The sequence below is a fragment of the Myotis nattereri genome, assembly GCF_964212035.1.
Source record: "Myotis nattereri genome assembly, chromosome: 4".
In the NCBI taxonomy this organism is placed as follows: domain Eukaryota; kingdom Metazoa; phylum Chordata; class Mammalia; order Chiroptera; family Vespertilionidae; genus Myotis; species Myotis nattereri.
The window spans coordinates 43,596,966-43,618,231 of NC_138079.1; the positions used below are offsets into that span (position 1 = coordinate 43,596,966).

The 21,266-nt window shown below is 36.1% G+C and overlaps 1 protein-coding gene across 1 annotated transcript in view; it reads left to right on the forward strand.

Annotated features, from left to right (window-relative positions):
• Window positions 1–21,266, forward strand: part of ZFYVE16 (zinc finger FYVE-type containing 16) — a 44,458-nt gene that overhangs the window by 11,119 nt on the left and 12,073 nt on the right. The window contains exons 2-11 of the mRNA XM_081088641.1: window positions 1,346–1,454; window positions 2,115–4,357; window positions 5,231–5,327; window positions 7,994–8,158; window positions 10,799–10,941; window positions 12,959–13,340; window positions 15,492–15,614; window positions 16,340–16,495; window positions 17,216–17,440; window positions 20,591–20,673. Coding sequence (XP_080944767.1) covers window positions 1,385–1,454; window positions 2,115–4,357; window positions 5,231–5,327; window positions 7,994–8,158; window positions 10,799–10,941; window positions 12,959–13,340; window positions 15,492–15,614; window positions 16,340–16,495; window positions 17,216–17,440; window positions 20,591–20,673 — 3,687 coding nt within the window. The 5' untranslated portion in view covers window positions 1,346–1,384. The remainder of the gene's footprint in view (window positions 1–1,345; window positions 1,455–2,114; window positions 4,358–5,230; window positions 5,328–7,993; window positions 8,159–10,798; window positions 10,942–12,958; window positions 13,341–15,491; window positions 15,615–16,339; window positions 16,496–17,215; window positions 17,441–20,590; window positions 20,674–21,266) is intronic.

The following is a 21,266-nucleotide window of genomic DNA, read 5'->3' on the forward strand; positions in this document are numbered from 1 at the left end:
TGCTTAATTTCTAGTTGGTTCTTTATCATAACATCGAGGGTCTCATTAGATTTCTTGAGGATCTCAATAACTTTATCGGCGGCTTCTAGACAGTTCTTGAGAGACCTTAAAAGTGTGGTTCTGAACTCAATATCCTCCATTGACAGTTTTGCCCTGTTTCTTTGTCTCCACATTTTTTATGCTTTCTTGGTGCACCCCCTAGTGGTCTTTGTGTGCAGTCCTCCTATAGTTAAGCCTTGATTGTTGTAGTTAATACTGGGGGGATTTGACCTCCAGTCCAACTGGCTGTGAGAATCAGCTGTGTCTGCAGTGAGAGAACTTCTGTCCTCTAGGGAGGTGCTAATCTAGCCTTTGCCTGAGGCTATCTGGCAAATGGCTCTGCACAGGGCTTGGGCGGGGTGGGTTGCACGGGATCAATAGAGCGGGTGGAGGGAGCAGTTATGGCTGCTCTCAGTCCCGTCCCCAGGGGCTCTGCCTCTCTGAGTCCCAGCAACAACTGCAAACATCGGAGAGAAAGCTGCCCTCATGTTCCGACCGATGCCAGACAGTCCCGCTTCTCCCTTTTGAGTCTGGGTCCCTAGAGACTCGCCCAGAACTGGAGCTCAGAATCTGAGACTCCCTCCCGATTGAAAACGACAACCGGGCCCTCAGCTACCAGCCCGCTCCGCGCATACCTCCGCACCTTTGTATTTTCCGCACTGCGCCTCCTCTGAGTCTCGTATGCTGTTCTCTTTCCTTCTAGTTGAAGAATTTTCCCTCAGCCAGTCTTCCTGTGGTTCTGGGCGATGTCCGTTCTGTCTTTTAGTTGTATTTGTGAAGTGGTTGTTCGAGGCAGCTAACTCCGGTGTTTACCTATGCCGCCATCTTGGGCCCCCCCCCCCCCCGACTAACGAGTTTTTTGAGATACCAGCTGTCTCTCCGCCCATTTTTTGCATTGAGTTGATAGAGTAATTTGAGTTAACGAGCTCCTTAATGAGCTCCTTAACGAATTAAACTCGTAAGTCAAGGCCCAACTGTATTTATATTATTTAATATATGGTACTTATAACTATTTTTAGCTTTCAATTATAAATTTTTCTTTGATTCATGAGTTATTTGTATAAGTGTTTCAAAATTTACAGTAGTTAATGTTTGCATATTATGTTGTTAGAGTTGGTTTTCATGTCTTTTTTTTTTTTTTTTTTTTATAGAGGCAAATTCCCCAACTAAATTATAGATGCCTCAAAGCAATACTCTCAAATTTTATTTGTGTCTATATCCTGACTATGTTTTTTGGCATACAGTAGATGGCATAATACTTATATGTTAGAGAATAAAAGGAACTATCATGCTTTTTGTTTTCTAGGTATACAAGAATTAAATTCTGAATAAGTCTACAAGTAGGATGGACAGTTATTTTAAAGCAGCAGTCAGTGACTTGGACAAACTCCTTGATGATTTTGAACAGAATCCAGGTTTGTTGGTTTTTCATTTTTGTCACTAATGAAATTTTAAAATGTCTTTAATTCTATTATATCAGATATAGAGTACTCTTAGCAAAATTTGGTTTCGATTTTGGTCATGATTATCTTCTACAAAAGATTCACTTATTTCATCATAACATATTAGTTTGTTCTTATACTGAATGGAACAAATAGCTAGAAATAAAAGTAAGTTAACTAAAAGTTTTTCTCCAGGTACAAATTTAGCTAAAAAAGAAGGATCTTTAAAACCAACATAGGAACCAGCTAAAAGTAACTTGAAAGCTCTGCATAAGTTTGTATTTCATTACTATGAGAGATGGTATTTTCCACATCTTAGAGTGAAGACTAGGAACCTGGAAGATGGAACAAAGAAGGTAGATTGTTTTTTCAGTTATTCCTTAGGTTGATTTTTATAGTTTAACTGAGTTATTTTGAGTGAATTTCTATCATTTTATGATATTGACAGTCAAAAGTAAAAACCCCAAGTACTTTAAATCCAAATAAAAATAATTTTGGATGTTATTACTATTTTGCAAGAGAGTACTCTATCTCTAAAAAAAGTTGTTAGCTTGGAAGTCTTTGAAACATGATATCTTTGTAATAATTTTTATTTGGGTCTCTTGAATAACACTGTATCTTTATTTTAATTAGATGAACAAGATTATCTCCAGGATGCACAAAATGCATATGATTCTAACCACTGTTCAGTTTCTTCAGAGTTGGCTTCCTCACAGTTAACTTCACTGTTACCAAAGGATCAGCAATGCATTAATTGTTGTGTCTCATCAGAAACATGCTATGAAACAAATCAGATTTCACTGAACGAAAAAACAGATGAGGGACTAACTTCCATACAAAATGAGAAAAACGTAACGGGACTTGATCTCCTTTCTTCTGTGGATGGTGGTGGCACTTCAGATGAAATCCAGCCTTTATATATGGGACGATGTAGTAAACCTGTCTGTGATCTGATAAGTGACATGGGTAACTTAGTTCATGTTACTAATAATGAAGAATATATTAAAAAATTATTGCCAGATGATTTTAAGTCTAGTGCAGATTCTTTGATTGGATTGGATTTATCTTCGGTGTCAGAAACTCTTTGTGTTTCATCAACAGACCATGGTAATAATGCTGTCAGAGAACAAAATTATGTCAGCTCTGAATTACAAAATAGAGAAATCAGTGGAACTAACGAATTGAATATTAACATACAAACAACTCTTTCAGATTCATGTAATTATAGTGGAAAAGAAAATTTAAAAGATATAAAGATCTCTAATCAGTTAGAACCAGTTGATGATTTGAACATGCCATCTGCCTTGACTCAACAAAGTTCCAAAACGTTTGATGCCAAAGACAACCTACAACACAAGAACCAGCCATGTGAATTAGTAAAAGCGGATGGCTGTGTGGTAGAAGAGGAGGTACATGTGGCGGCCATAGCTCCCACAGAATGTTTAAAAGAAAGAGGTAGCCTAAATGCTTTGCCTTGCAGTCTTCCAAAAAATGACAGTTTATCCTTAAATGATTCAAATTCAAGAGATGAAAATTTCAAATTACCTGACTTCTTTCAAGAAGATAGGACTGCTATATTTATAAAAGAATCTGCAAAAGAAGACTCAAAATTAGATCTTAAAGATAATACAGATGTAATCCAAGATTCTTCTTCAACTTTACATGTTTCAAGTGAAGACATATATTCCTCATTGTCCTGTTTTCCAGTACCTGGGTCTTTGTGTGGATCATTGATTGAAAGTAAAACACATGGTGATTGTTTACATCAGGATGAGCATAAAGATAATATACAAGAAGCAGTGGCTGTGCATGAAGAAATAGAGAAGAGTGTTATTCTGGGTGGGGAACCATTGAAGGAGACTGATCTTTTGAAACAAGAAAAATGTAAAAACATACTTCCTCAGCCATTAATTGAAAAGATGGGAGATGGAAAGGCAGATCCTGACCAGAAGGAAATCAGAGTTGACTCTCTGGATTACTCTGATAACACCAATTCTTCTACAGCAGCAGAATCGCAAATGGAGCTTTTGGGTGCGAATGCCCCAGATTCTTCCAATCATTGTGAAGGTCTCACTTCTCTAAGCAATGATATTGATGGACAAGACTTAGGTTACTTTAATATTGATGAAGGCATAAAAAGTGGCACACTAGTTAGTGATGCTGAACTTGATGCCTTTCTAACCGAACAGTATCTTCAGACAAGTAACATAAAGTCATTTGAAGAAACTGTAAATGACTCAAAATCTCAAATGAATGAGATAGATTTGAAAAGCCTAGATGATGGAAATGACAATAATACATATTTTAATGCTGAAGCAGGAGCTACTGGGGAAAGTCCTGGTGAAACAGTTGATAAACAAAATACAACAGAAATTGGTAGCCTTTCTTTAGGGGAAAAAAGTACAATTCCCATTGAACAAGGGTTAGTTAGCAGTAAATCTGAGAGTTCTAGTGAATTGTCAGTCTCTGATTTTAACAGTCAATCTGTTTATGTTGGTGGGGCCAGACCTAAGCAGTTTAGTGTTCCATCAAGAACAAGGAGTTCAAAAGAACCAAATAAACCAGATGTTCCAACTGTGCCTGAAAGTGAACCCAGCCTAACCATTGCTCCAACAACTTGTACTACAAATTCTATAACCGATCCTCAGGTTAGTTTTAACTCTAATTACATTGATATAGAAAGTAATTTTGAAAGTGGATCCAGTCTTGTAACTGCAAATGAAGAATCTCTACCTGTAAACACTTGCAAAGAAGGCTTGGTTTTGGGCCAGAAACAGCCTACTTGGGTTCCTGATTCAGAAGCTCCAAACTGTATGAACTGCCAAGTCAAATTTACCTTTACAAAACGGCGGCACCACTGCCGAGCATGTGGGAAGGTAAGTTATACAAAGTTTTTAAGTCTTATTCTTTTGAGACATTTTAAATGAAATTCTATGTGACAGAAAAGCTCATTAATAGATTATTAAAAACTTCAGTTAATTTAAAATCATTGTTTTTCACCTTCATAGAAATATAGAAAGCATTATCATTTTATAGATTGTTTGAGAGTTGAATAAATGTCAAATCATCATGAGTATTACATAATGGAAATGAGGAACACTATTTACTAATTTTTGTGAAATCTAAGAATACTTGTCTTTATCTATCTAACATTAACACATCAGATACTCTCAATTCAGCCAGATCTCCATTTATCCTTGAATACTTAATTTCAGAACTACTCTGTAGCTAGTGTTGTGGTCAGGTAAACACTGAAAAAAGATAGGCTTACGCAAGGTTCATAACAGTGACGCTGACCTCATTTGTGTTCTGGCTGCCATGATTATCTGTAAACTCCTGAGAGTTGGCTATAGAAGTAACATTGCTTTAAAAAAAAAACCAAAAAAAAAACCCAAAACCTCAGATGAGTACATGCTTAGAGAGAGAGGGAGAGAGAGAAACATCAATCGGTTGCCTCCTGCATGTGACCTGAGGGGGCACTGAACTCACAACGTAGGCATATGCCCTGACCAGGAATTGAGCCAGAGACCTTCTGTTGTACAGGATGACGCCCCAACCAACTGAGCCATACTGGCCAGGTCTAGATAAAAGTATTTTATTAACTATCTATGAATATAGTGATCCAAAAAATTATATAATAAAAAAAATGGTTTTTGGTTAATTAGATTTGGGGCCTCCCCCCCCCCCCACCTCCAATAGGTATAAGTATGTATGAAATAGAACCAAATTTGATATTTTATTCTTTATAGGTATTTTGTGGTGTCTGTTGTAATAGGAAGTGTAAACTGCAGTATCTAGAAAAGGAAGCAAGAGTCTGTGTGGTCTGCTATGAAACCATTAGTAAAGGTGAGTAGTAACCTGACATTTTCTCTAAGTAACTGAATATGTCTTCATAACAATTGGATTGTGACAAAGATAAACTTCTTTATTTTCTTAAGGCGAGGACCTAGTGTTGACTTATGTGGCTTAGGTGGGACATCCCAAGGCTTGGTTTCTCTTCTTTTTGTTCCACTGTCACACTTAATGCTACCAGTTTGGAAAGGAAGCATTCAATTTCTGGAGTGGCATTTCATTAACTTTATAACAGGTACCAAGTCCCTAAGTGCTGCATTTCATCTGCCTATTGTTTTTGCCATCATCATTGTTGTCATTATCATCTTAATCTAAACATTTATCGAATACCTACTAATAAGTGGTATTTAATCTTATATATTAATAGCACCAGGCAAGATAATAGTTCTTACCCTTTAGAAAACTACAGCCTAAGATGGGAATAAAAAATAAGATAATGATATCTATCTTATAGATAAATTTATAGGACTGCCACACTATTTGTATATTTTTGTCTCATATTTTTTTTCCCTTTTCAATTTATACAATTTTGTTTTTATGTGTTTCCTACTGTTTCTCTGGCTCCCTAGCTAACTACCATTATGAGCAATAATCTTTGTGGTCTTGAATTCTCACAGTTGTGTGTGTGTGTGTTGTGTGTTTTGTGTTTTTTTCCTCAAATACACATTTGTTCTTTTGAGTACTTCTTGGCATTTTCTAAAATTTGTTGACAATTTAATTCCCAGCAAATATTACTTGGGACTCTTTAAAGACCAAGCCTGTGTACTAGCTCAGGCAGTGCTTCCTGTTAGCCAGGAGAGTAAATACCTGATAATAATTTGTTTTTCTCTTTTGAATGAAGATAAATTTTTTCAGCAGTTCTCCAAAAAGCTTTGATGTGAGTCTGTTAGCTTGAGGTAAGCTGCTTTACTCCCTGCTATTGACATGTGTTCTGGAAGATAATAGAGTATAAATCTTTTTATATTTCTGTATTATCACCATTGTTTGTGAGGAGGTTAGCTTAAGTGCTTATAGTTCTGTTTTTTTTTTTACACTGCTTCAATGGCCTAGAAGACAACTGCTCCTGCTGTTAGCCATGAAGATTTGAAACATTTGAGTAGATAGGTCAGATTCTTAGGTGGACATTAATACATATTCTGACTGTAAGAATCCAGAAGGGGAGAAGATCAAGGCTCATTAAAGACTCTAAGTAGGGTATTGAGCTCAAACATTGGTTTAGCAAAGAAATTCTTTTGAAAAACCATTTGTTTATTTGGCTATCTTTTATTTATTCTGTTTTGATATCATATAGCATGTAATTTTATTTATGGTTCTCTTTAGCATTACTTTATACACCACAAGAAAACATAATAATTTGTTTTCATCACCTTTAGCATTGAAAATGGTAGAAATGATCATTTAAGATAATGTTATTAAATAAAAGGAGAAAGATGGCTCAAAGGTTGTGAGACACATTTCATGAAGTATTAGAAGAAAAAATAATTTGAATAGAGATATGGACATTGAGGAATTTGTGCTGAGACTGTAAGTTTCAAGATAGCCTGGGTGCGAGTGCCATTAGGTTGATTTAGGGCAAGATGGAAATTCCTTTGAAACCCAGAGTAAGATGTTCGGATTTCAGTTGGTTAGTGGAAGCCATTTCATAAGAATGCTATCATTTACTGTCATTTAAGGAAGGCACTTTTAGTAGTGGCAGCATGTATAGCAGGTCTGTTTGGAGATATGCTGAAGGGAGAGCTACCAGTTCTGTTCTGTGTTACTTGGATGAAAAATCATTCAGAAATTTTCAGGTACCATTCTGTATTCTGGAGCACTGACTGAGAACAAATAGACTCCTTGTTCTCATGGAGCTTACAAATTTGGGAAAAGTGGACGGACAGTAGGCAAAGAGAATATCAGATGATGATAATATCCTAAATGAAAATAGAAGAGTGTAAGAGGGGTAGATAGTAACAGATTGGAGGCAAAAGTCTGTATTTTTTTATAAAGTGGTCAGAGTAAGATTTTATGATAATGACATATGAGCAGAGACTTGAAGGAAGAGAATAAAGCTATGTGAATATCTATTGGAAGAACATTCTAAGCAGAGAGAACAATAAGAGCAAAGGCCCTAAGTGAGGAGAGTGCTTCTTGATTTGTTGAAAAACAAGGAGGCGTAGGTGGCTGGATCATAATGAGCAAGTGGAATTGTAGTGAGAAATGAGGTCAGACAGTAACAGAAGGCAGAGGAGGTCGGGATGTAGGCTGTGTAGGGTCTTATGAGCCATTGTAAAACTTAAATTGTTCACTCCAAGAGTTGGGAAATCATTAAAGGATTTTAAACAGAGTAATGATATATGATTTATATCTTAAAAGAACCACTCTGTACTATGTTAGAAATAGACTCTAAGGGTAAAAGGCAAAAATAGTCATATTAAATAACAATAATTTTCTTTAATAGATATCAAACATAAGTATAATGTTAAAATAACTGATTGGTAGCTTATACTGAAGTGGAGTGCTGCCAACCAAAGTAAGGATATGATCTTTGTCAAGTGCCACTTCTTTTTCTTGCTAAGCCAATGATTTCTTACTCCTTACAACTTGAAAAATAGAATATCATATTTACTTTGAAATTTTTAAAAATCTGAGATTTTAATGGTATTTTCTCCCCGTTATAGCTCAGGCATTTGAAAGGATGATGAGCCCAACTGGTTCTAATCTTAAATCTAATCACTCTGATGAATGTGCCACCATCCAGCCTCTGCAGGAGACCCAGACATCCAGTGTACCTTCTTCACCTACAACCTTACCAATCTCAGCCCTTAAGCAGCCAAGTGTTGAAGGTAACTAGAAGAAAATCCTGTGTCTTAGACTACAGATAAATTATTAAAATAGAAAATTTCTAGTGTTGACAAGGTCTATTGAGGAAAGAGAAGCCAGACTAGATATCAGAAGGAATTTAATACAGGAAACTGGTTATACATCTATATTAGAAGGCTGGAAGAGCAAAAAGACTATGCTCAAGTGACTCAGGGATTAGAAACAGCAGGAAGCAATCACCAGTGCTAGGACAGGGGGAACAAAAAGTGAGAAGCAGTATTACTTGAGTACAGTATAGAAGTACCAGAAAGTACTTGGTTCTCAGACCTGGGATTTAGGGTTTGGGGTACCATGTGGTTGGTCCTGTGACCTCTGGGGGAACACCAACAGGCAAATGGTAGAACCATCAAGGAGACTAATAAGGTTCATGCTCAGATGGCTGAAGGAGTGTTCTGGGGTGATGTAAAGGAGTACTGAAAATCATGGAGCATGCAGCTATATCTGGGGGTGCTGCTACTTCAAGAATCTTGGCAGGAACTCAAACGAAAAAATTCCTTCTCATCTTCTAATCTACCTGTGCCTACCATTGGTGAAACCTAACTAGGCCCAACTAGCAAGAGGGTCTAGGAATTGCACTTTGCAGACTTCCAGCATGGCATCAAAGAGCTTGGTGGAAAAGGTAGGCTTGAGTTTGAGAAATAATAGGTAAAAACCTGGCTTACCTCCATTTCCTTAAAAATCTGTTTATAAATGTATGTTTTACTAGAATAAAAATGGTTTTTAAATCTTTGGACTCTGTTCTTTTTTACAACCTGTTGTAGATTAGGATCTTAAGTCCATTCACATTTTTAAACATCAACTATTAGTCTGTTGCATGCTATAAAATGACTTTAACTATCAGTTAAAGGCAAATTCAGATACTTGTGACAATTATTTTGGACTTTAGTTTCCTCACTTAATAGCTATGTTCCATTTATCATTATCCTATATAATAAAAGGGTAATATGCAAATTGACCCTAACAGTGGAATAACTGGAAATTACTGGTCACTATGACACGCACTGACCACCAGAGGGCAGATGCTCCATGCAGGATCTGCCCCCTGATGGTCAGTGCACTCCCACAGGGGGAGCTCTGCTCAGCCATAAGCCAGGCTGATGGCTGCGAGCGCGCAGCAGCGGTGGCAGGAGCCTCTGCAGCAGTGCTAAGGATGTCTGACTGTGGCTTAGGGCTCCCAGGCTGCCAGAGGGATGTCTGACTGCCAGCTTAGGCCCAATCACCCCAGGAGCGGGCCTAAGCTGGCAGGTGGACATCCCCACAGGGGTCCCAGACTGCGAGACAGCACAGGCCAGGATGAGGGACCTCCCTACCCCCAGTGCATGCACTGGGCCTCTAGTAACTTAAATAAGGAGATTCAGCATATATAGGAGTGGGCAAAAGTAGGTTTACAATTGTAAATGCACGAAACAAGAGTTAATAAAGCTATTGTAATAATCTTATCCCATGTGTCTTTTTCCATCTGAATAAACGTATGCTTACATATTATAGTTCTAAAGCTGAATAAATCTGTTTTTAGAAATATTTATATATTTTCTTATATTGACATTGTGAATTGTTAAACTATAAAAGTATTGCAAATATAAGAAAGATACTTTATTTAATATGTGTACTCATAATGCAAAAATTATATATGATTCTAGTTTTTTCAGTGTTATTCTGTATTATATTTTGGAAAGTAGATATATTAATCCTTTTAATCTTAATATTGTTCTAAAATCATCTGGCAAAAATTTTCATAACCCTCCTTTGTAGATGCTTTATAACAACAGAACAAATATTCATGCTGATATCTAGTTATTTCCTCCAAATATGGGATGAAAATCTTAATAAATACTAATAAAGTTTAATATCTTCATTATAAGAATAAAACATATTATGCTTCTCTCATCAAATAAATTAAAAGAAATGACCTCTAATGCACAAGTGATCCTGTTTCATTTTTTAAATTTTTATGCCTCTTTCTGTTCAAGTGTTTTTCTTTGCTTATCTGCCATGCTCTGTATAGTCCGTTTTTCTTTCCTGTGCCTTAGTCCCTAAATTTTATTCAGTCTCCACTCCACACTCACAAATAAGTTTTAATAATATAGGCTTTAAATCTGCCCCCTTTGTCTTTAAGAAATAACCTCTCCTGTCCACCCTTTTCTTGTTTTTTTTTTTGTTTTTTTGGGTTTTTTTAGATATTTTTATTGCTATTTTACAGAGAGGAAGGGAGAGCGAGAGAGAGTCAGAAACACTGATGAGAGAGAAACATTGATGAGCTGCCTCCTGCACACCCCCTATTGGGGGTTGATCTTGCAACCAAGGTACATGCCCTTGACCAGAATCGAACCTGGGACCCTTCAGTCCGAGGGCCGAGGCTCTATCCATGAGCCAAACCGGTCAGGGCGTGTCCACTCCTTTTCTGAATATGTGCTTCCCAGGCTCATCCTACCTTAGCATGGATTAGAAAAAGACTTACGCTCTGGGTAGCTGCACATAAGGCCATTTCTCTAGGCTTGATAATAGATAGCAAAAGCTTTTGAAAACATTTTCTGACCCATTTTTATATTAAATCATTGCAGTATTGCCAAGTTAAAATGCTTTATTTTTGAAACTGAATCTAGGATTATGTTCCAAAGAACAGAAGAGAGTATGGTTTGCAGATGGTATATTGCCCAATGGTGAAGTTGCAGATACAGCAAAATTATCATCTGGAAGTAAAAGATGTTCTGAAGACTTTAGTCCTCTCTTACCAGATCTGCCCTTGGTAAGGAATCTAAAGAATGACTTGTTAATTTAATAAAATTTTATTTGATAGGTAATTCAATTCCTTATGTGATTATTAGAGTATGGTTTTGTTGGTTTTTTTTAACACTATGAGTTTCCTAAAATGAGAAATATTTGATATAGAGGATATTTTTTAGGTTTTACCTTTTCATTGTCAAACTTTTGGTCTCAATACCATTTTGTGCTCTTAAAAGTTATTGAGAATTCAAAAGAGCTATAAGTTTTGTAGATTATACTATAGATAATTACTATATTAAAATTGAGAAAATTTAAAATGCATTAGTTAAAATAAACTAATATTAATAGAAATACTATGAGAAAAATTTCAAAACAAAAGTTTAATCAGGGATAACTTTTTTTTTTTTAATATTTTTTATTGATTTCAGAAAGGTTGGGAGAGAAAGAGAGAGATAGAAACATCAATGATGAGAGATAATCATGATCGGCTGCTTCCTGCGTGCACCACACTGGGGATCGAGTGACCGAGATTTGAACCTTGATCTCCTGGTTCATAGGTCGATCCTCAACCACTGAGACATGCTGGCCCAGCAGGGATAATATTATTTTACATTTCAGTTTTATGTCTAACTTAGTAGAAGAAAAACTCTCATAATTGCCTGTATATTCAGTCTGTTGTGATATGTTGTTTTGGTGAAATTATATGAAGAAAATCCTAGGACCTCACTGACTCCCTGAAAGGGTCTTGGGTACCCCAGGAATCCTTGGACCACACTTTAAGAAACACTGTTATAGGGAAATAGAACTGAGATTTAGACTAATATTTGTTTAATGATTTTCAAGGATTTAGTAAAGTATGTGATGGTGTATTTATGTTTGCATTTACACAAATGTACTAGGTGTTAAGTAGAAGATACATAATATAGACTCCTAGTCCACTAAGAATTCTCATTGTATAGTAGCAAAATGCTCATAGAAGCAAATATTAATACACGAAGTAAGAATGTTTTATTCATTAAACAAATATTTATTGAGTATTTACTCTGTGCCAGTTACCTGGTTTATTCTGGGTACATACATTAGACAAGATGGATATGTATCATGCTCTGTTCAAGTTCACATACCATATGCTGTTTGTCAGTAAGAGTTCTGGAGCTAGGCCCTAACCGGTTTGGCTCAGTGGATAGAGCGTCGGCCTGTGGACTCAAGGGTCCCATGTTCGATTCCGGTCAAGGGCATGTACCTTGGTTGCAGGCATGTACCTTGGTTGCAGGCACATTCCCAGTACGGGGTATGCAGGAGGTAGCTGATCGATGTTTCTCTCTCATTGATGTTTCTAACTCTCTATCCCTCTCCCTTCCTCTCTGTAAAAAATCAATAAAATATATTTAAAAAGAAAAAGAGTTCTGGAGCTAGATTTTGCATGTAGCCATTATTACCAAAAGTTTCTGATCTAGCACCTACCCTAATCAATATTTTAACAAAATGAAAGTTCTAAATAGGTTAGTAAGTATTATTTGAATTCATAAATGGTATCATTTAATATTGACTCAGGTTTGGCCAGTTTAAAAGAAAGGGCTTTATTTAAAGATATTTGAGATACAATATATTACTGGTGGTTACTATTTTGGACTATAGTTACCATTCTGCTGCCTAACCACTCCCCTCTCTGTCTTTCCCCCTATTCTTCTCCCTTGCTTACCCAAGGTGTTTTGGTTGTCATGAGAAAGAGATCCTTGGGTTAACCTAATTTGCTCACTGTGTGATATGGTATAAGATCCTGAAATTCTCCTTGCCTTCTTTCTCTAATCTACAAAATTAAAGTCATTAGTACCTACCTGAGCATACAGTAAAGCTAAACCTTATGCTCCTAGATTTGAAGAAGCCAAATGGTACTGTTTCTTAGGAAATTTGGCTTCTGAAGAATTTCTGAGCCCATTTCGGTTTTATTAAAACGATATGTTTGGCTATAGAGATGAACATTTCACATTTGAACAGAGACTAGAAACTGATTTTTTTTTTTATTCCATATTTTACAGACGGTAAACACAGTGGATCACGTCTATTCTGCTACAGTGGAAAAACCAAACAATGAGATAGGAGATATTACAAGAAATGAGATAATTCAGAGTCCAATTTCTGAGGTTTCATCTGTGGAAAAACTGCCCATAAGCACGGGAACTGAGGGGTTGCCTACTTCTGGATCTTTTACACTAGATGATGATGTTTTTGCAGGAACTGAGGAACCATCTAGTCCTACAGCTGGTGTTTTAGTGAACAGCAGTTTACCTGTTGCTAATACTTCAGATTATAGGTTGCTATGTGGTATTGACAAGAATGTGGGCAATAAGATTAGTCTTCTACCTTGTGATGAGGACAGTTTGCCCCCTCTTCTGGTTGCATCTGAAGAAAAGGAATTAGGTAGGAATAGCAGTTACTTAAATTTAAAAGTTGTGGTGTTTGTTTTTTTTTAAAGAATATACTGATGAATTTTGTCTGTGTTATATGAAATGGATTTTTTTAAATTTAGACAATTTGAAACGTGTATTATGTCTTGATAACTTTAGTTTACAAAAAGTCATATATGACAACAAATTCTAAAAAGATTTGAACTTTTGAGATGAAGATGATTCATTTATAATATCTGACTTCCTAACTTAGAATGAGACAAAAGGCCAATACAGCAGGGAAACTCATAGACTTTTAGCTCTGAAAATATTTCCATTGTATTAGAGTTTTGATTACGTATCTTTTTTTTTTTTTAAAGGAGAGTGGTACCTAAAGAAAAGAATATTGGATTAGATGACAAAGCTAGGAATTTTCGTTTGTCATCGGCTATTTAATATGTATATGACTTGAAGCATGTTATATAATCTCTTTGGGCCTCAGTTTCTTTTTAAAAGAAGAGAACCTAGATCTATAAGGTCCTTTCCAAACTGAAGATCCTATGGTTAGCTTCTACCTCATAGTAGTTACCTAGGATACTTGCATTATGCTGCATCCTGCAACATGAAGTGATTATGCTCTGTGCATGGCAATGTAGGGGAATGGAGCTTAGGACCTCTTTATGTCAGTAGGTGCTATTTCATAAACCTGGCTATAGTGGTGAAAATACCTTCAAGCCCTGTTCTTTGCAGGCCATGGATATTTTTCTATTGATTGGCAAGATTTTTATTTTATTTTTTAATTTTTTTTGCCACTTGTTGCTGGCATAGGGCATATGTCAGCGAGCAGCCTGTACAACTTGGGTCTAGATTACTTTCCTCAGCATTGTAAGTTTCAGAATTTATAATTGGAATGGCTGGCAGACTAGAATCCACTTTACAAAAATGTTTGTTTTAAAATTTTAAAGGTGCTAAAATTATATAAATATGCTTTTTAATCAACATTTTTGTGTATACACAACATATCAAGATTTATATGCATTGCAGTATTAATTCTTTACATGCATAGAAAAGTAAAAATCTCTATATATAAAGAGGTAATATGCAAATTAGTCAGGATGCTGTAACAGTCACAACTGGCTCAGGAGGAGGCTGCGCGCACAGAGGGGGCTCGCCCCCGGCCCGGAACGGACACACACACGGAGGCCCACCCCTGCTGGGAGACAGCGGACCAGCAGTCCCACCTCTGCGCATAGCTGCAGAGGAAACACCTTTTCTTACCACTCATTGGCTAAGCTCCCTGTACACCACTCACAGTGTTCTTGGTAACTTGGGTAATAAGAATCCAAGAAGGTGTTCTAGGGTTTTCCACCTCACTCCTGGAGGAAAAAACGAAGGCCCGCTGCTGGAGGGGCTAAGAAATGTCATATCCTGCCCTAGCCGGCTTGGCTCAGTGGATAGAGCCTCAGCTTATGGACCGCAGGGTCCGGGTTTGATTCTGATCTAAGGCATGTACCTATGTTACAGGCTCCTCCCTGGCTGGGGCCTAGGTCAGGGCTCATGCAGGAGGCAACCAATCGAAGTGTCTCTCTCACATTGATGTTTCTCTCTGTCTTTCCCTCTCTCTTCCATGTCCCTAAAGATCAATGGAAAAATATCCTCAGGTGAGGATTAAAAAAAAAGAAAGAAATGTCATATCCTATGAAAGAGACATCTTGAAAATGCCTAAAGAAAGTTGTCATTTTTTCGTGGTGAAGGGACTGGAGTCCGTGTTGATGAAAACACCTTGGTGGCTGTGGCAGCTGGCAGTGGCAGCAGCAGCGGGGTGATGGGGGTGGCGCCTTCCCCTGGTCACCTTCCGTAGAGAGAGGCCAGACTGCAGCTTAGGCCCACTCTCTGGGGAGCGGGCCTAAGCCATCAGTAGGACATCCCCTGAGGGCTCCCAGACTGTGAGAGGGGGCAGGCTGGGCTGAGGGACCCCCTTCCCCAGTGCACAAATTTAATGCACCGGGCCTCTAGTAAGTATATAACAGTTGTCCAGGATATTGATTGACGTTATGGAACATGTTTGCTTTTGTTTAAATTTGCTCAAGCCATTGGTAGATTTATAAATCTTGTTTTTTTCACTGCAAGCATATTTAACAGGATGTCATATTTATTCTAATTATATGTCATTTTCATGAATTAGGGCCTGTAGTAGAAGAACACCCATCTCAGGAGCAGATCATTTTGCTTCTTGAAGACAAAGCTTTTCATCCTGTTACATTTGTCCTAAATGCTAATCTACTCGTTAATGTCAAGTTAGTATTTTGTAAGTAATGATTCATCTTTCTTTGCCTAATTGGAAAGCAGCATTTCTGAATTAATTACAACCTCAAGTTAGATTTATACTGGCAATCATGGAAAATAAGCAGCACTGGATATTGGATTTTTTAGCCAAATATGAATGTAAGTTTTTGCAAATTTATATTTGGTGGGACTTGAAATACAAGCTTACAGATTTTTACTAGTGTCCCTCAATAAGTCCTATGTTAAGGTCATGGGCTTATAGCTGAGCTGTATTTTGATGTTCATGATACAATTAAATACATTTCATTCATTTAGCTTTTAGCGAAATTAAAATTTGGTAATTGAGGTAAGCAAGAATCCTGATTTAGTAGCAATAAAGACAGTTTAAAGTCAATGACTTGTGATCCAATTAAAAGTAAGAAACTAAATAATCTTCAGTAATAAATAATCCTTAGTACTCAACAATGCATCTCTCAGCTTTTCATTCTCTTTGAAACTAACCTAATTCTTACCCACTACATTTCACCATATTAATGCATCTTTTATTTTAGTGTTATTTATTAGTTGACTCCATCAGATAATCTTTTTTCTTTTCTACATTAATCTTAAGCAATTCAAAGTTTTTGTGAGGAGAACTCTGGAAAAATAAGGAATTTGAAAATTGTGCTTCATGCAAAAGACAATGATATTTAGTTTTTTTGGTTAATAGAAGTGGAAATTGATAGTTGTATGCTTTTATCACTAAAGATTCCTCAGACAAATATTGGTACTTCTCAACCAATGGATTGCATGGCTTGGGACAGGCAGAAATTATTATTCTATTGTTATGTTTGCCAAATGAAGATACTATTCCTAAGGACATCTTCAGACTATTTATCTCCATATATAAAGATGCTCTAAAAGGTATAGCTTTTTATTTTGAACTGTTTTATTTTTGTTTTAATTTTTTTGTTAGTTTGTTTAAAGTATTACAAATAGTAGAACATACTTCTCCTTTTTCCCCATTGACCTACCCCCGGCCTCTTCCACCCCCCAGCACAGGCCCTCATCCCCCTAGTGTCTGTGTCCATTGGTTATGCTTATATGCATGCATAAAAGTTCTTAGACTAGGGAATGGACAAATTAATTAAAGGCATTTATGCTTTTGGTTATGCTAACTGTACTAAAGATTTATTTTGTGAAGAGATTATTGCTTTTTCAGGTCTTAATCATTGTTTTCAGTCTCCTTAAATCTAGCATTTTATCTGATTAGTGTCTTTATACAGATTTGAAAAAATTTTTACGTCAAATATATTTGCCTTTATTTAATTAATTTATTTATTTATTACCTTTTTTATTTTTTATGTGTCTATATGTTTTTCTTACTGTTTGTATAAGATTGGGGGACATTTTGATTTTACTTGACCATTCAGTAAGGAAGAAATTTTTTAAATAGCTTATGGTTATTCCTATCTCCAGGAATAACCGAGCTTTGTGCACACAAGGTATTGAATAGATGCTTGTTCTAGAGTGGAAATAAAATTCTACATTGGCTTTGTATAAGAAAGTTTATATGGGAACATTCAAACTCAGAAAGCCTCTTTAAACAACTTAAAAATCTTTTTAAAATGATTTTATTTCCAGGAAAATACATAGAAAACTTGGACAATATTACCTTTACCGAGAGTTTTCTCGGTAGCAAGGACCATGGAGGATTCCTATTTATTACACCTACTTTTCAGAAACTTGATGATCTCCCCTTACCAAGTAATCCTTTTCTTTGTGGAATTCTTATCCAGAAGCTAGAGATTCCCTGGGCAAAGGTTTTCCCTATGCGTTTAATGCTGAGATTGGGTGCAGAATATAAAGGTAAGTTTTAGAATATTAAGTTAAATTTCATAGGTTCAAATAGTAAAAGAAGAATCCAGGGGTATCATTAAAATAAAAATTTTAATGGATTAATGGAACCACTTCTGTTTCGCTGTACTTTTAAAATTCCAAAACAACCCTCCTGTACTACCAAATTAGTCTACAAAACCTTGATATGTCATGAAGTCAAGTTTATAATCATTATATAAACTTACCTTAAAATATATTTTTTAGATTTTAGAACAAACCCACAAAAACTTGAAGTTTTCTAAAAAGTATGTACTGTAGAGAGTTCATTTTATGTTGCCTATGCGGTAAGAAGACAAATTATTGCTCCCTTCAATTTGTGTACATTAGAGAGTCAAACTTAAAGGATTTTTGGATTATCAGTGCTACTACTTTCAGTTCCTGACTGTAATCGAGTTGACTATTTTTAGAAAAGGAAATACTTAAAAATAGTGGCTCCCATCTTTGTTAAGCATGAGGTTCCTTTTTCTTATTTTTATATTCCTGACATTTAGCTTATTACCTAAAAGTGATGTAGACTGTATCATTTATGTATAATACTAGTATATGTATATGTGTATATTTGAGTGTGAGTTTGTGTGTATCTTTACATATCTACCCTTGATACAGTTGAGATTCTAAAGAGGTTTATATGTATGGTTATATCTAAGTTGAAATTATTTCCAGTGTTAAAAAAAAAGAAAAAAATATATATATATATATTTGAGAGAGAGGGAGGAGAGGAATGTGGGGGCGGGGAGGAAGGAGGAAGGAAGGAAGGAAGGAAGGAAGAAAGGAAGATAGATCTGAGAGAGAAACATCGATTGGTTGTCTTTGACCAGAGAGCGAACACACAGCCTAGGTATGTACCCTGACCCAGAATCAAACCTGAGACCTTTTGGTGCATGGGATAACAGTCCAGCCAACTGAGCCACACCAGCCAGGGCTCTTTCTCCTTTTTTTGAAGAAATAGTTTATTTATTGCATGTGATGTACATCTAATGAAATTTTATACATTTCATTCTAATATAATTTAATAGATATTTTTGGAGGAAATTAAATGTAGGAAGATTATAAAGTGACCTTTACTATTTCAAAAAGGACAAATTCAGTGAGAGAGAGATTCATTAAATCCCTCTCTTTGGCAAATTTTATTAAACTGTGGTTTTTGGGAGGGGGTCCTTATTTAGGATTTAAGTATGAGATGCTATTAAATTGTATAAAAAGTAACAAGATTTAATTTTTATCTCAGGTTTTACGCTGTGTAAACCGAAGAACTTAAAAAAATTTTCATTCTGAGCCAAGTGTTACATCCATTCAACCTAATATTTGTCTCTGATATTAATATTTGAATGCTATTTTTATGGAAGGTTAGGTCAGTATACTAGTACTAGGTAATTTTAAGTAATTATGTAGCATATAATCTGTAAGTTTGGCCTGTATCACTTCTAGATACCAAGTCTGTTTTCACACACTGAAAGGAAAATCATGGGGCAAATGAGGGACTTCTCAAAAGATACACAGGGATTGGAGCTGCAAAGCTATGGTAGCTATTTAGTAGTGATGAGGGCATATCAGCAGTTATTCATAGAAGTTAACTAGTCTCAGCTATTTTTTCTGAGTTCTTTATGTTCTGCTGGGGTTTGGATAGACTAGCATTTTGGTGTTATTGGTGCCCATGCCTCTTTGGGAATGGACTTGGAAGTGTGGTGTGGTGTGTGTGTTTATATTGTTATAGAGATAATGTACATATGGAAAAATTAATGACAGAAGTTGATTCCCGTGACTAAAAACTGAAAATAAGTGTCTGAAATTAGTAATTTTCAAATGGGGATTATCTATGCTTTTATGTTGAGATCATTTGGTTAAAATATCATTAAATGTTGGATTAGATGACTTGTGAGGTCCCTTTGAAACTGACAGGATGTCATTCTAAGTCAGAACCTTTTGAAAATAGTTTTAAGTAAAATTACTTCTATCAAATTACAAGGTTGCTCCCTGATTCATAAGAGATGAAGGAAAAAGTCAGCATTTACTTAATGTCATTTACCACTACATCTTACGTTTTTTCTAGTCTACATCCCCTGTCCTCCAAATAACTTATCCTTTTAAACACCACAAAACATGTAATAGGAAAGATGTGAGTTCCCCTGACTTAAGTTTTGAAAATAGATAATGTCAGGTGTGTTGTCTTAGAATTTTAAGAACTTATCTATAATAATAAAAGCATAACCAGACGTCCTTCCTTCTGGACAAAGCTGCAGCGGGTGGGGGCTACGGCAGAGGTGGCAGAGGCCCCGGGCCACGGCGGTGGCGGGTGGGGGCCGGGGCCAAGGCCTTGCACAAATTTCGTGCATCAGGCCTCTAGTATTTGTATAATAGGTATTAGAGAGGTTTGCTCCTTACCTAAGCTGAAGGTTAAAAATGTACCTGCTTTTTATCATCATAGAAATAGTCTTACCTTCCTTTTTCACCTTCCTTTCCTTCCAGAGGTCCTGCTACATTGCCAGCAAGTTATCTTTTTCTTCCTGCTGTGCAGTGTTTATAGTGCCCTGAAGAAAGAGGAAGATTGTTAGGTGACAGGCTCCATGTCCCTTCTCCTTCTCTGCATTGATTTCTCTGACTCTGTGTGCTTCTGTTATCATATAAAAGTTTACTATATAAATCTGTAAATTAGCACAGTTGAATATTAATTGTACACACCATTAAAATATTTAATTCTTATTTTTCTTCAAATTCAGAACTTGATAGGGGGCCCTAGCCAATTACTGTAATTTTCCAACCATCATAATTTTGTGGAAACATATAGTGAAAAGATTAAATGTTTTGGAATCAGGCAAACCAAATTTCAAATCTATGTTACATTAACTTAGTGACCTACTTTCCCATTTGTAAAGTAGGGGTAGATATACTTGCCTCATGAGGTTGTTATAGAGTTTAAATAAGATAATGTATGCAGAGTTCCCAGTTCAATGCAGCACCTGATTAGTACTCAGTATGGGTTAATTTTCCCCAAAGAAATGATTGGGGGTAATTTATTCATACTGTTTGAAAAATAAGAATTAAAGGTAATACATTCAAGACTCTGTTGTGTTTGTTTGGGCTTTTTGGGCAGTAACCAGTTTGTTTTTTTCTTTTGTATAGCATACCCTGCTCCTCTAACAAGTATCAGAGGCCGAAAACCTCTTTTTGGAGAGATAGGACACACTATAATGAACTTACTTGTTGTGAGTAATTGAACTATTTTGTTAAGTGTTCTTATATTGTTACTTTAAAAATGTGTTTAGTAAATTTTACACACTTATGTTTTCCTATTTTAATTTGGCATATTTGGTATAATGGAAGTTTACTTACAAATATATCCTAAGTTCATTTAACACAAATGGGCTGTTTCTAATGAATTGCTTTTTAGAGCACATCTAATTTATATGTACCTGATTTATATTGCCTTTCAATTCATCCTGCTGGGGTGCTTACATATTTAGGTAATGTGAGATCTACACAGATGTTGAAGCTTTTGAAGATGTAGTTAAAGTGTTTGTAAAGTTAGTAAGTTTGGTGAATGTGAACAAAGTGTGGCCTAAGTTTCCTCATTTGCTTTAGGAAGGATTGGAATAAGCCATGTTTCAGGTTCCTTTCCACCTCAGATTTCTAGAATTTTGTATTTACCTGTTACCAGAAAAAAGAATTTCAGTGGACTTACTTTGATTTATAATATTCAGTTTGAAGACCTATTTGAAAGATCTTTAAATAGAAAGAGGAGATCACCCCCAAATACTATAGAATTCTTCCTGGGAATGATATTGTTTACTACTCTGTG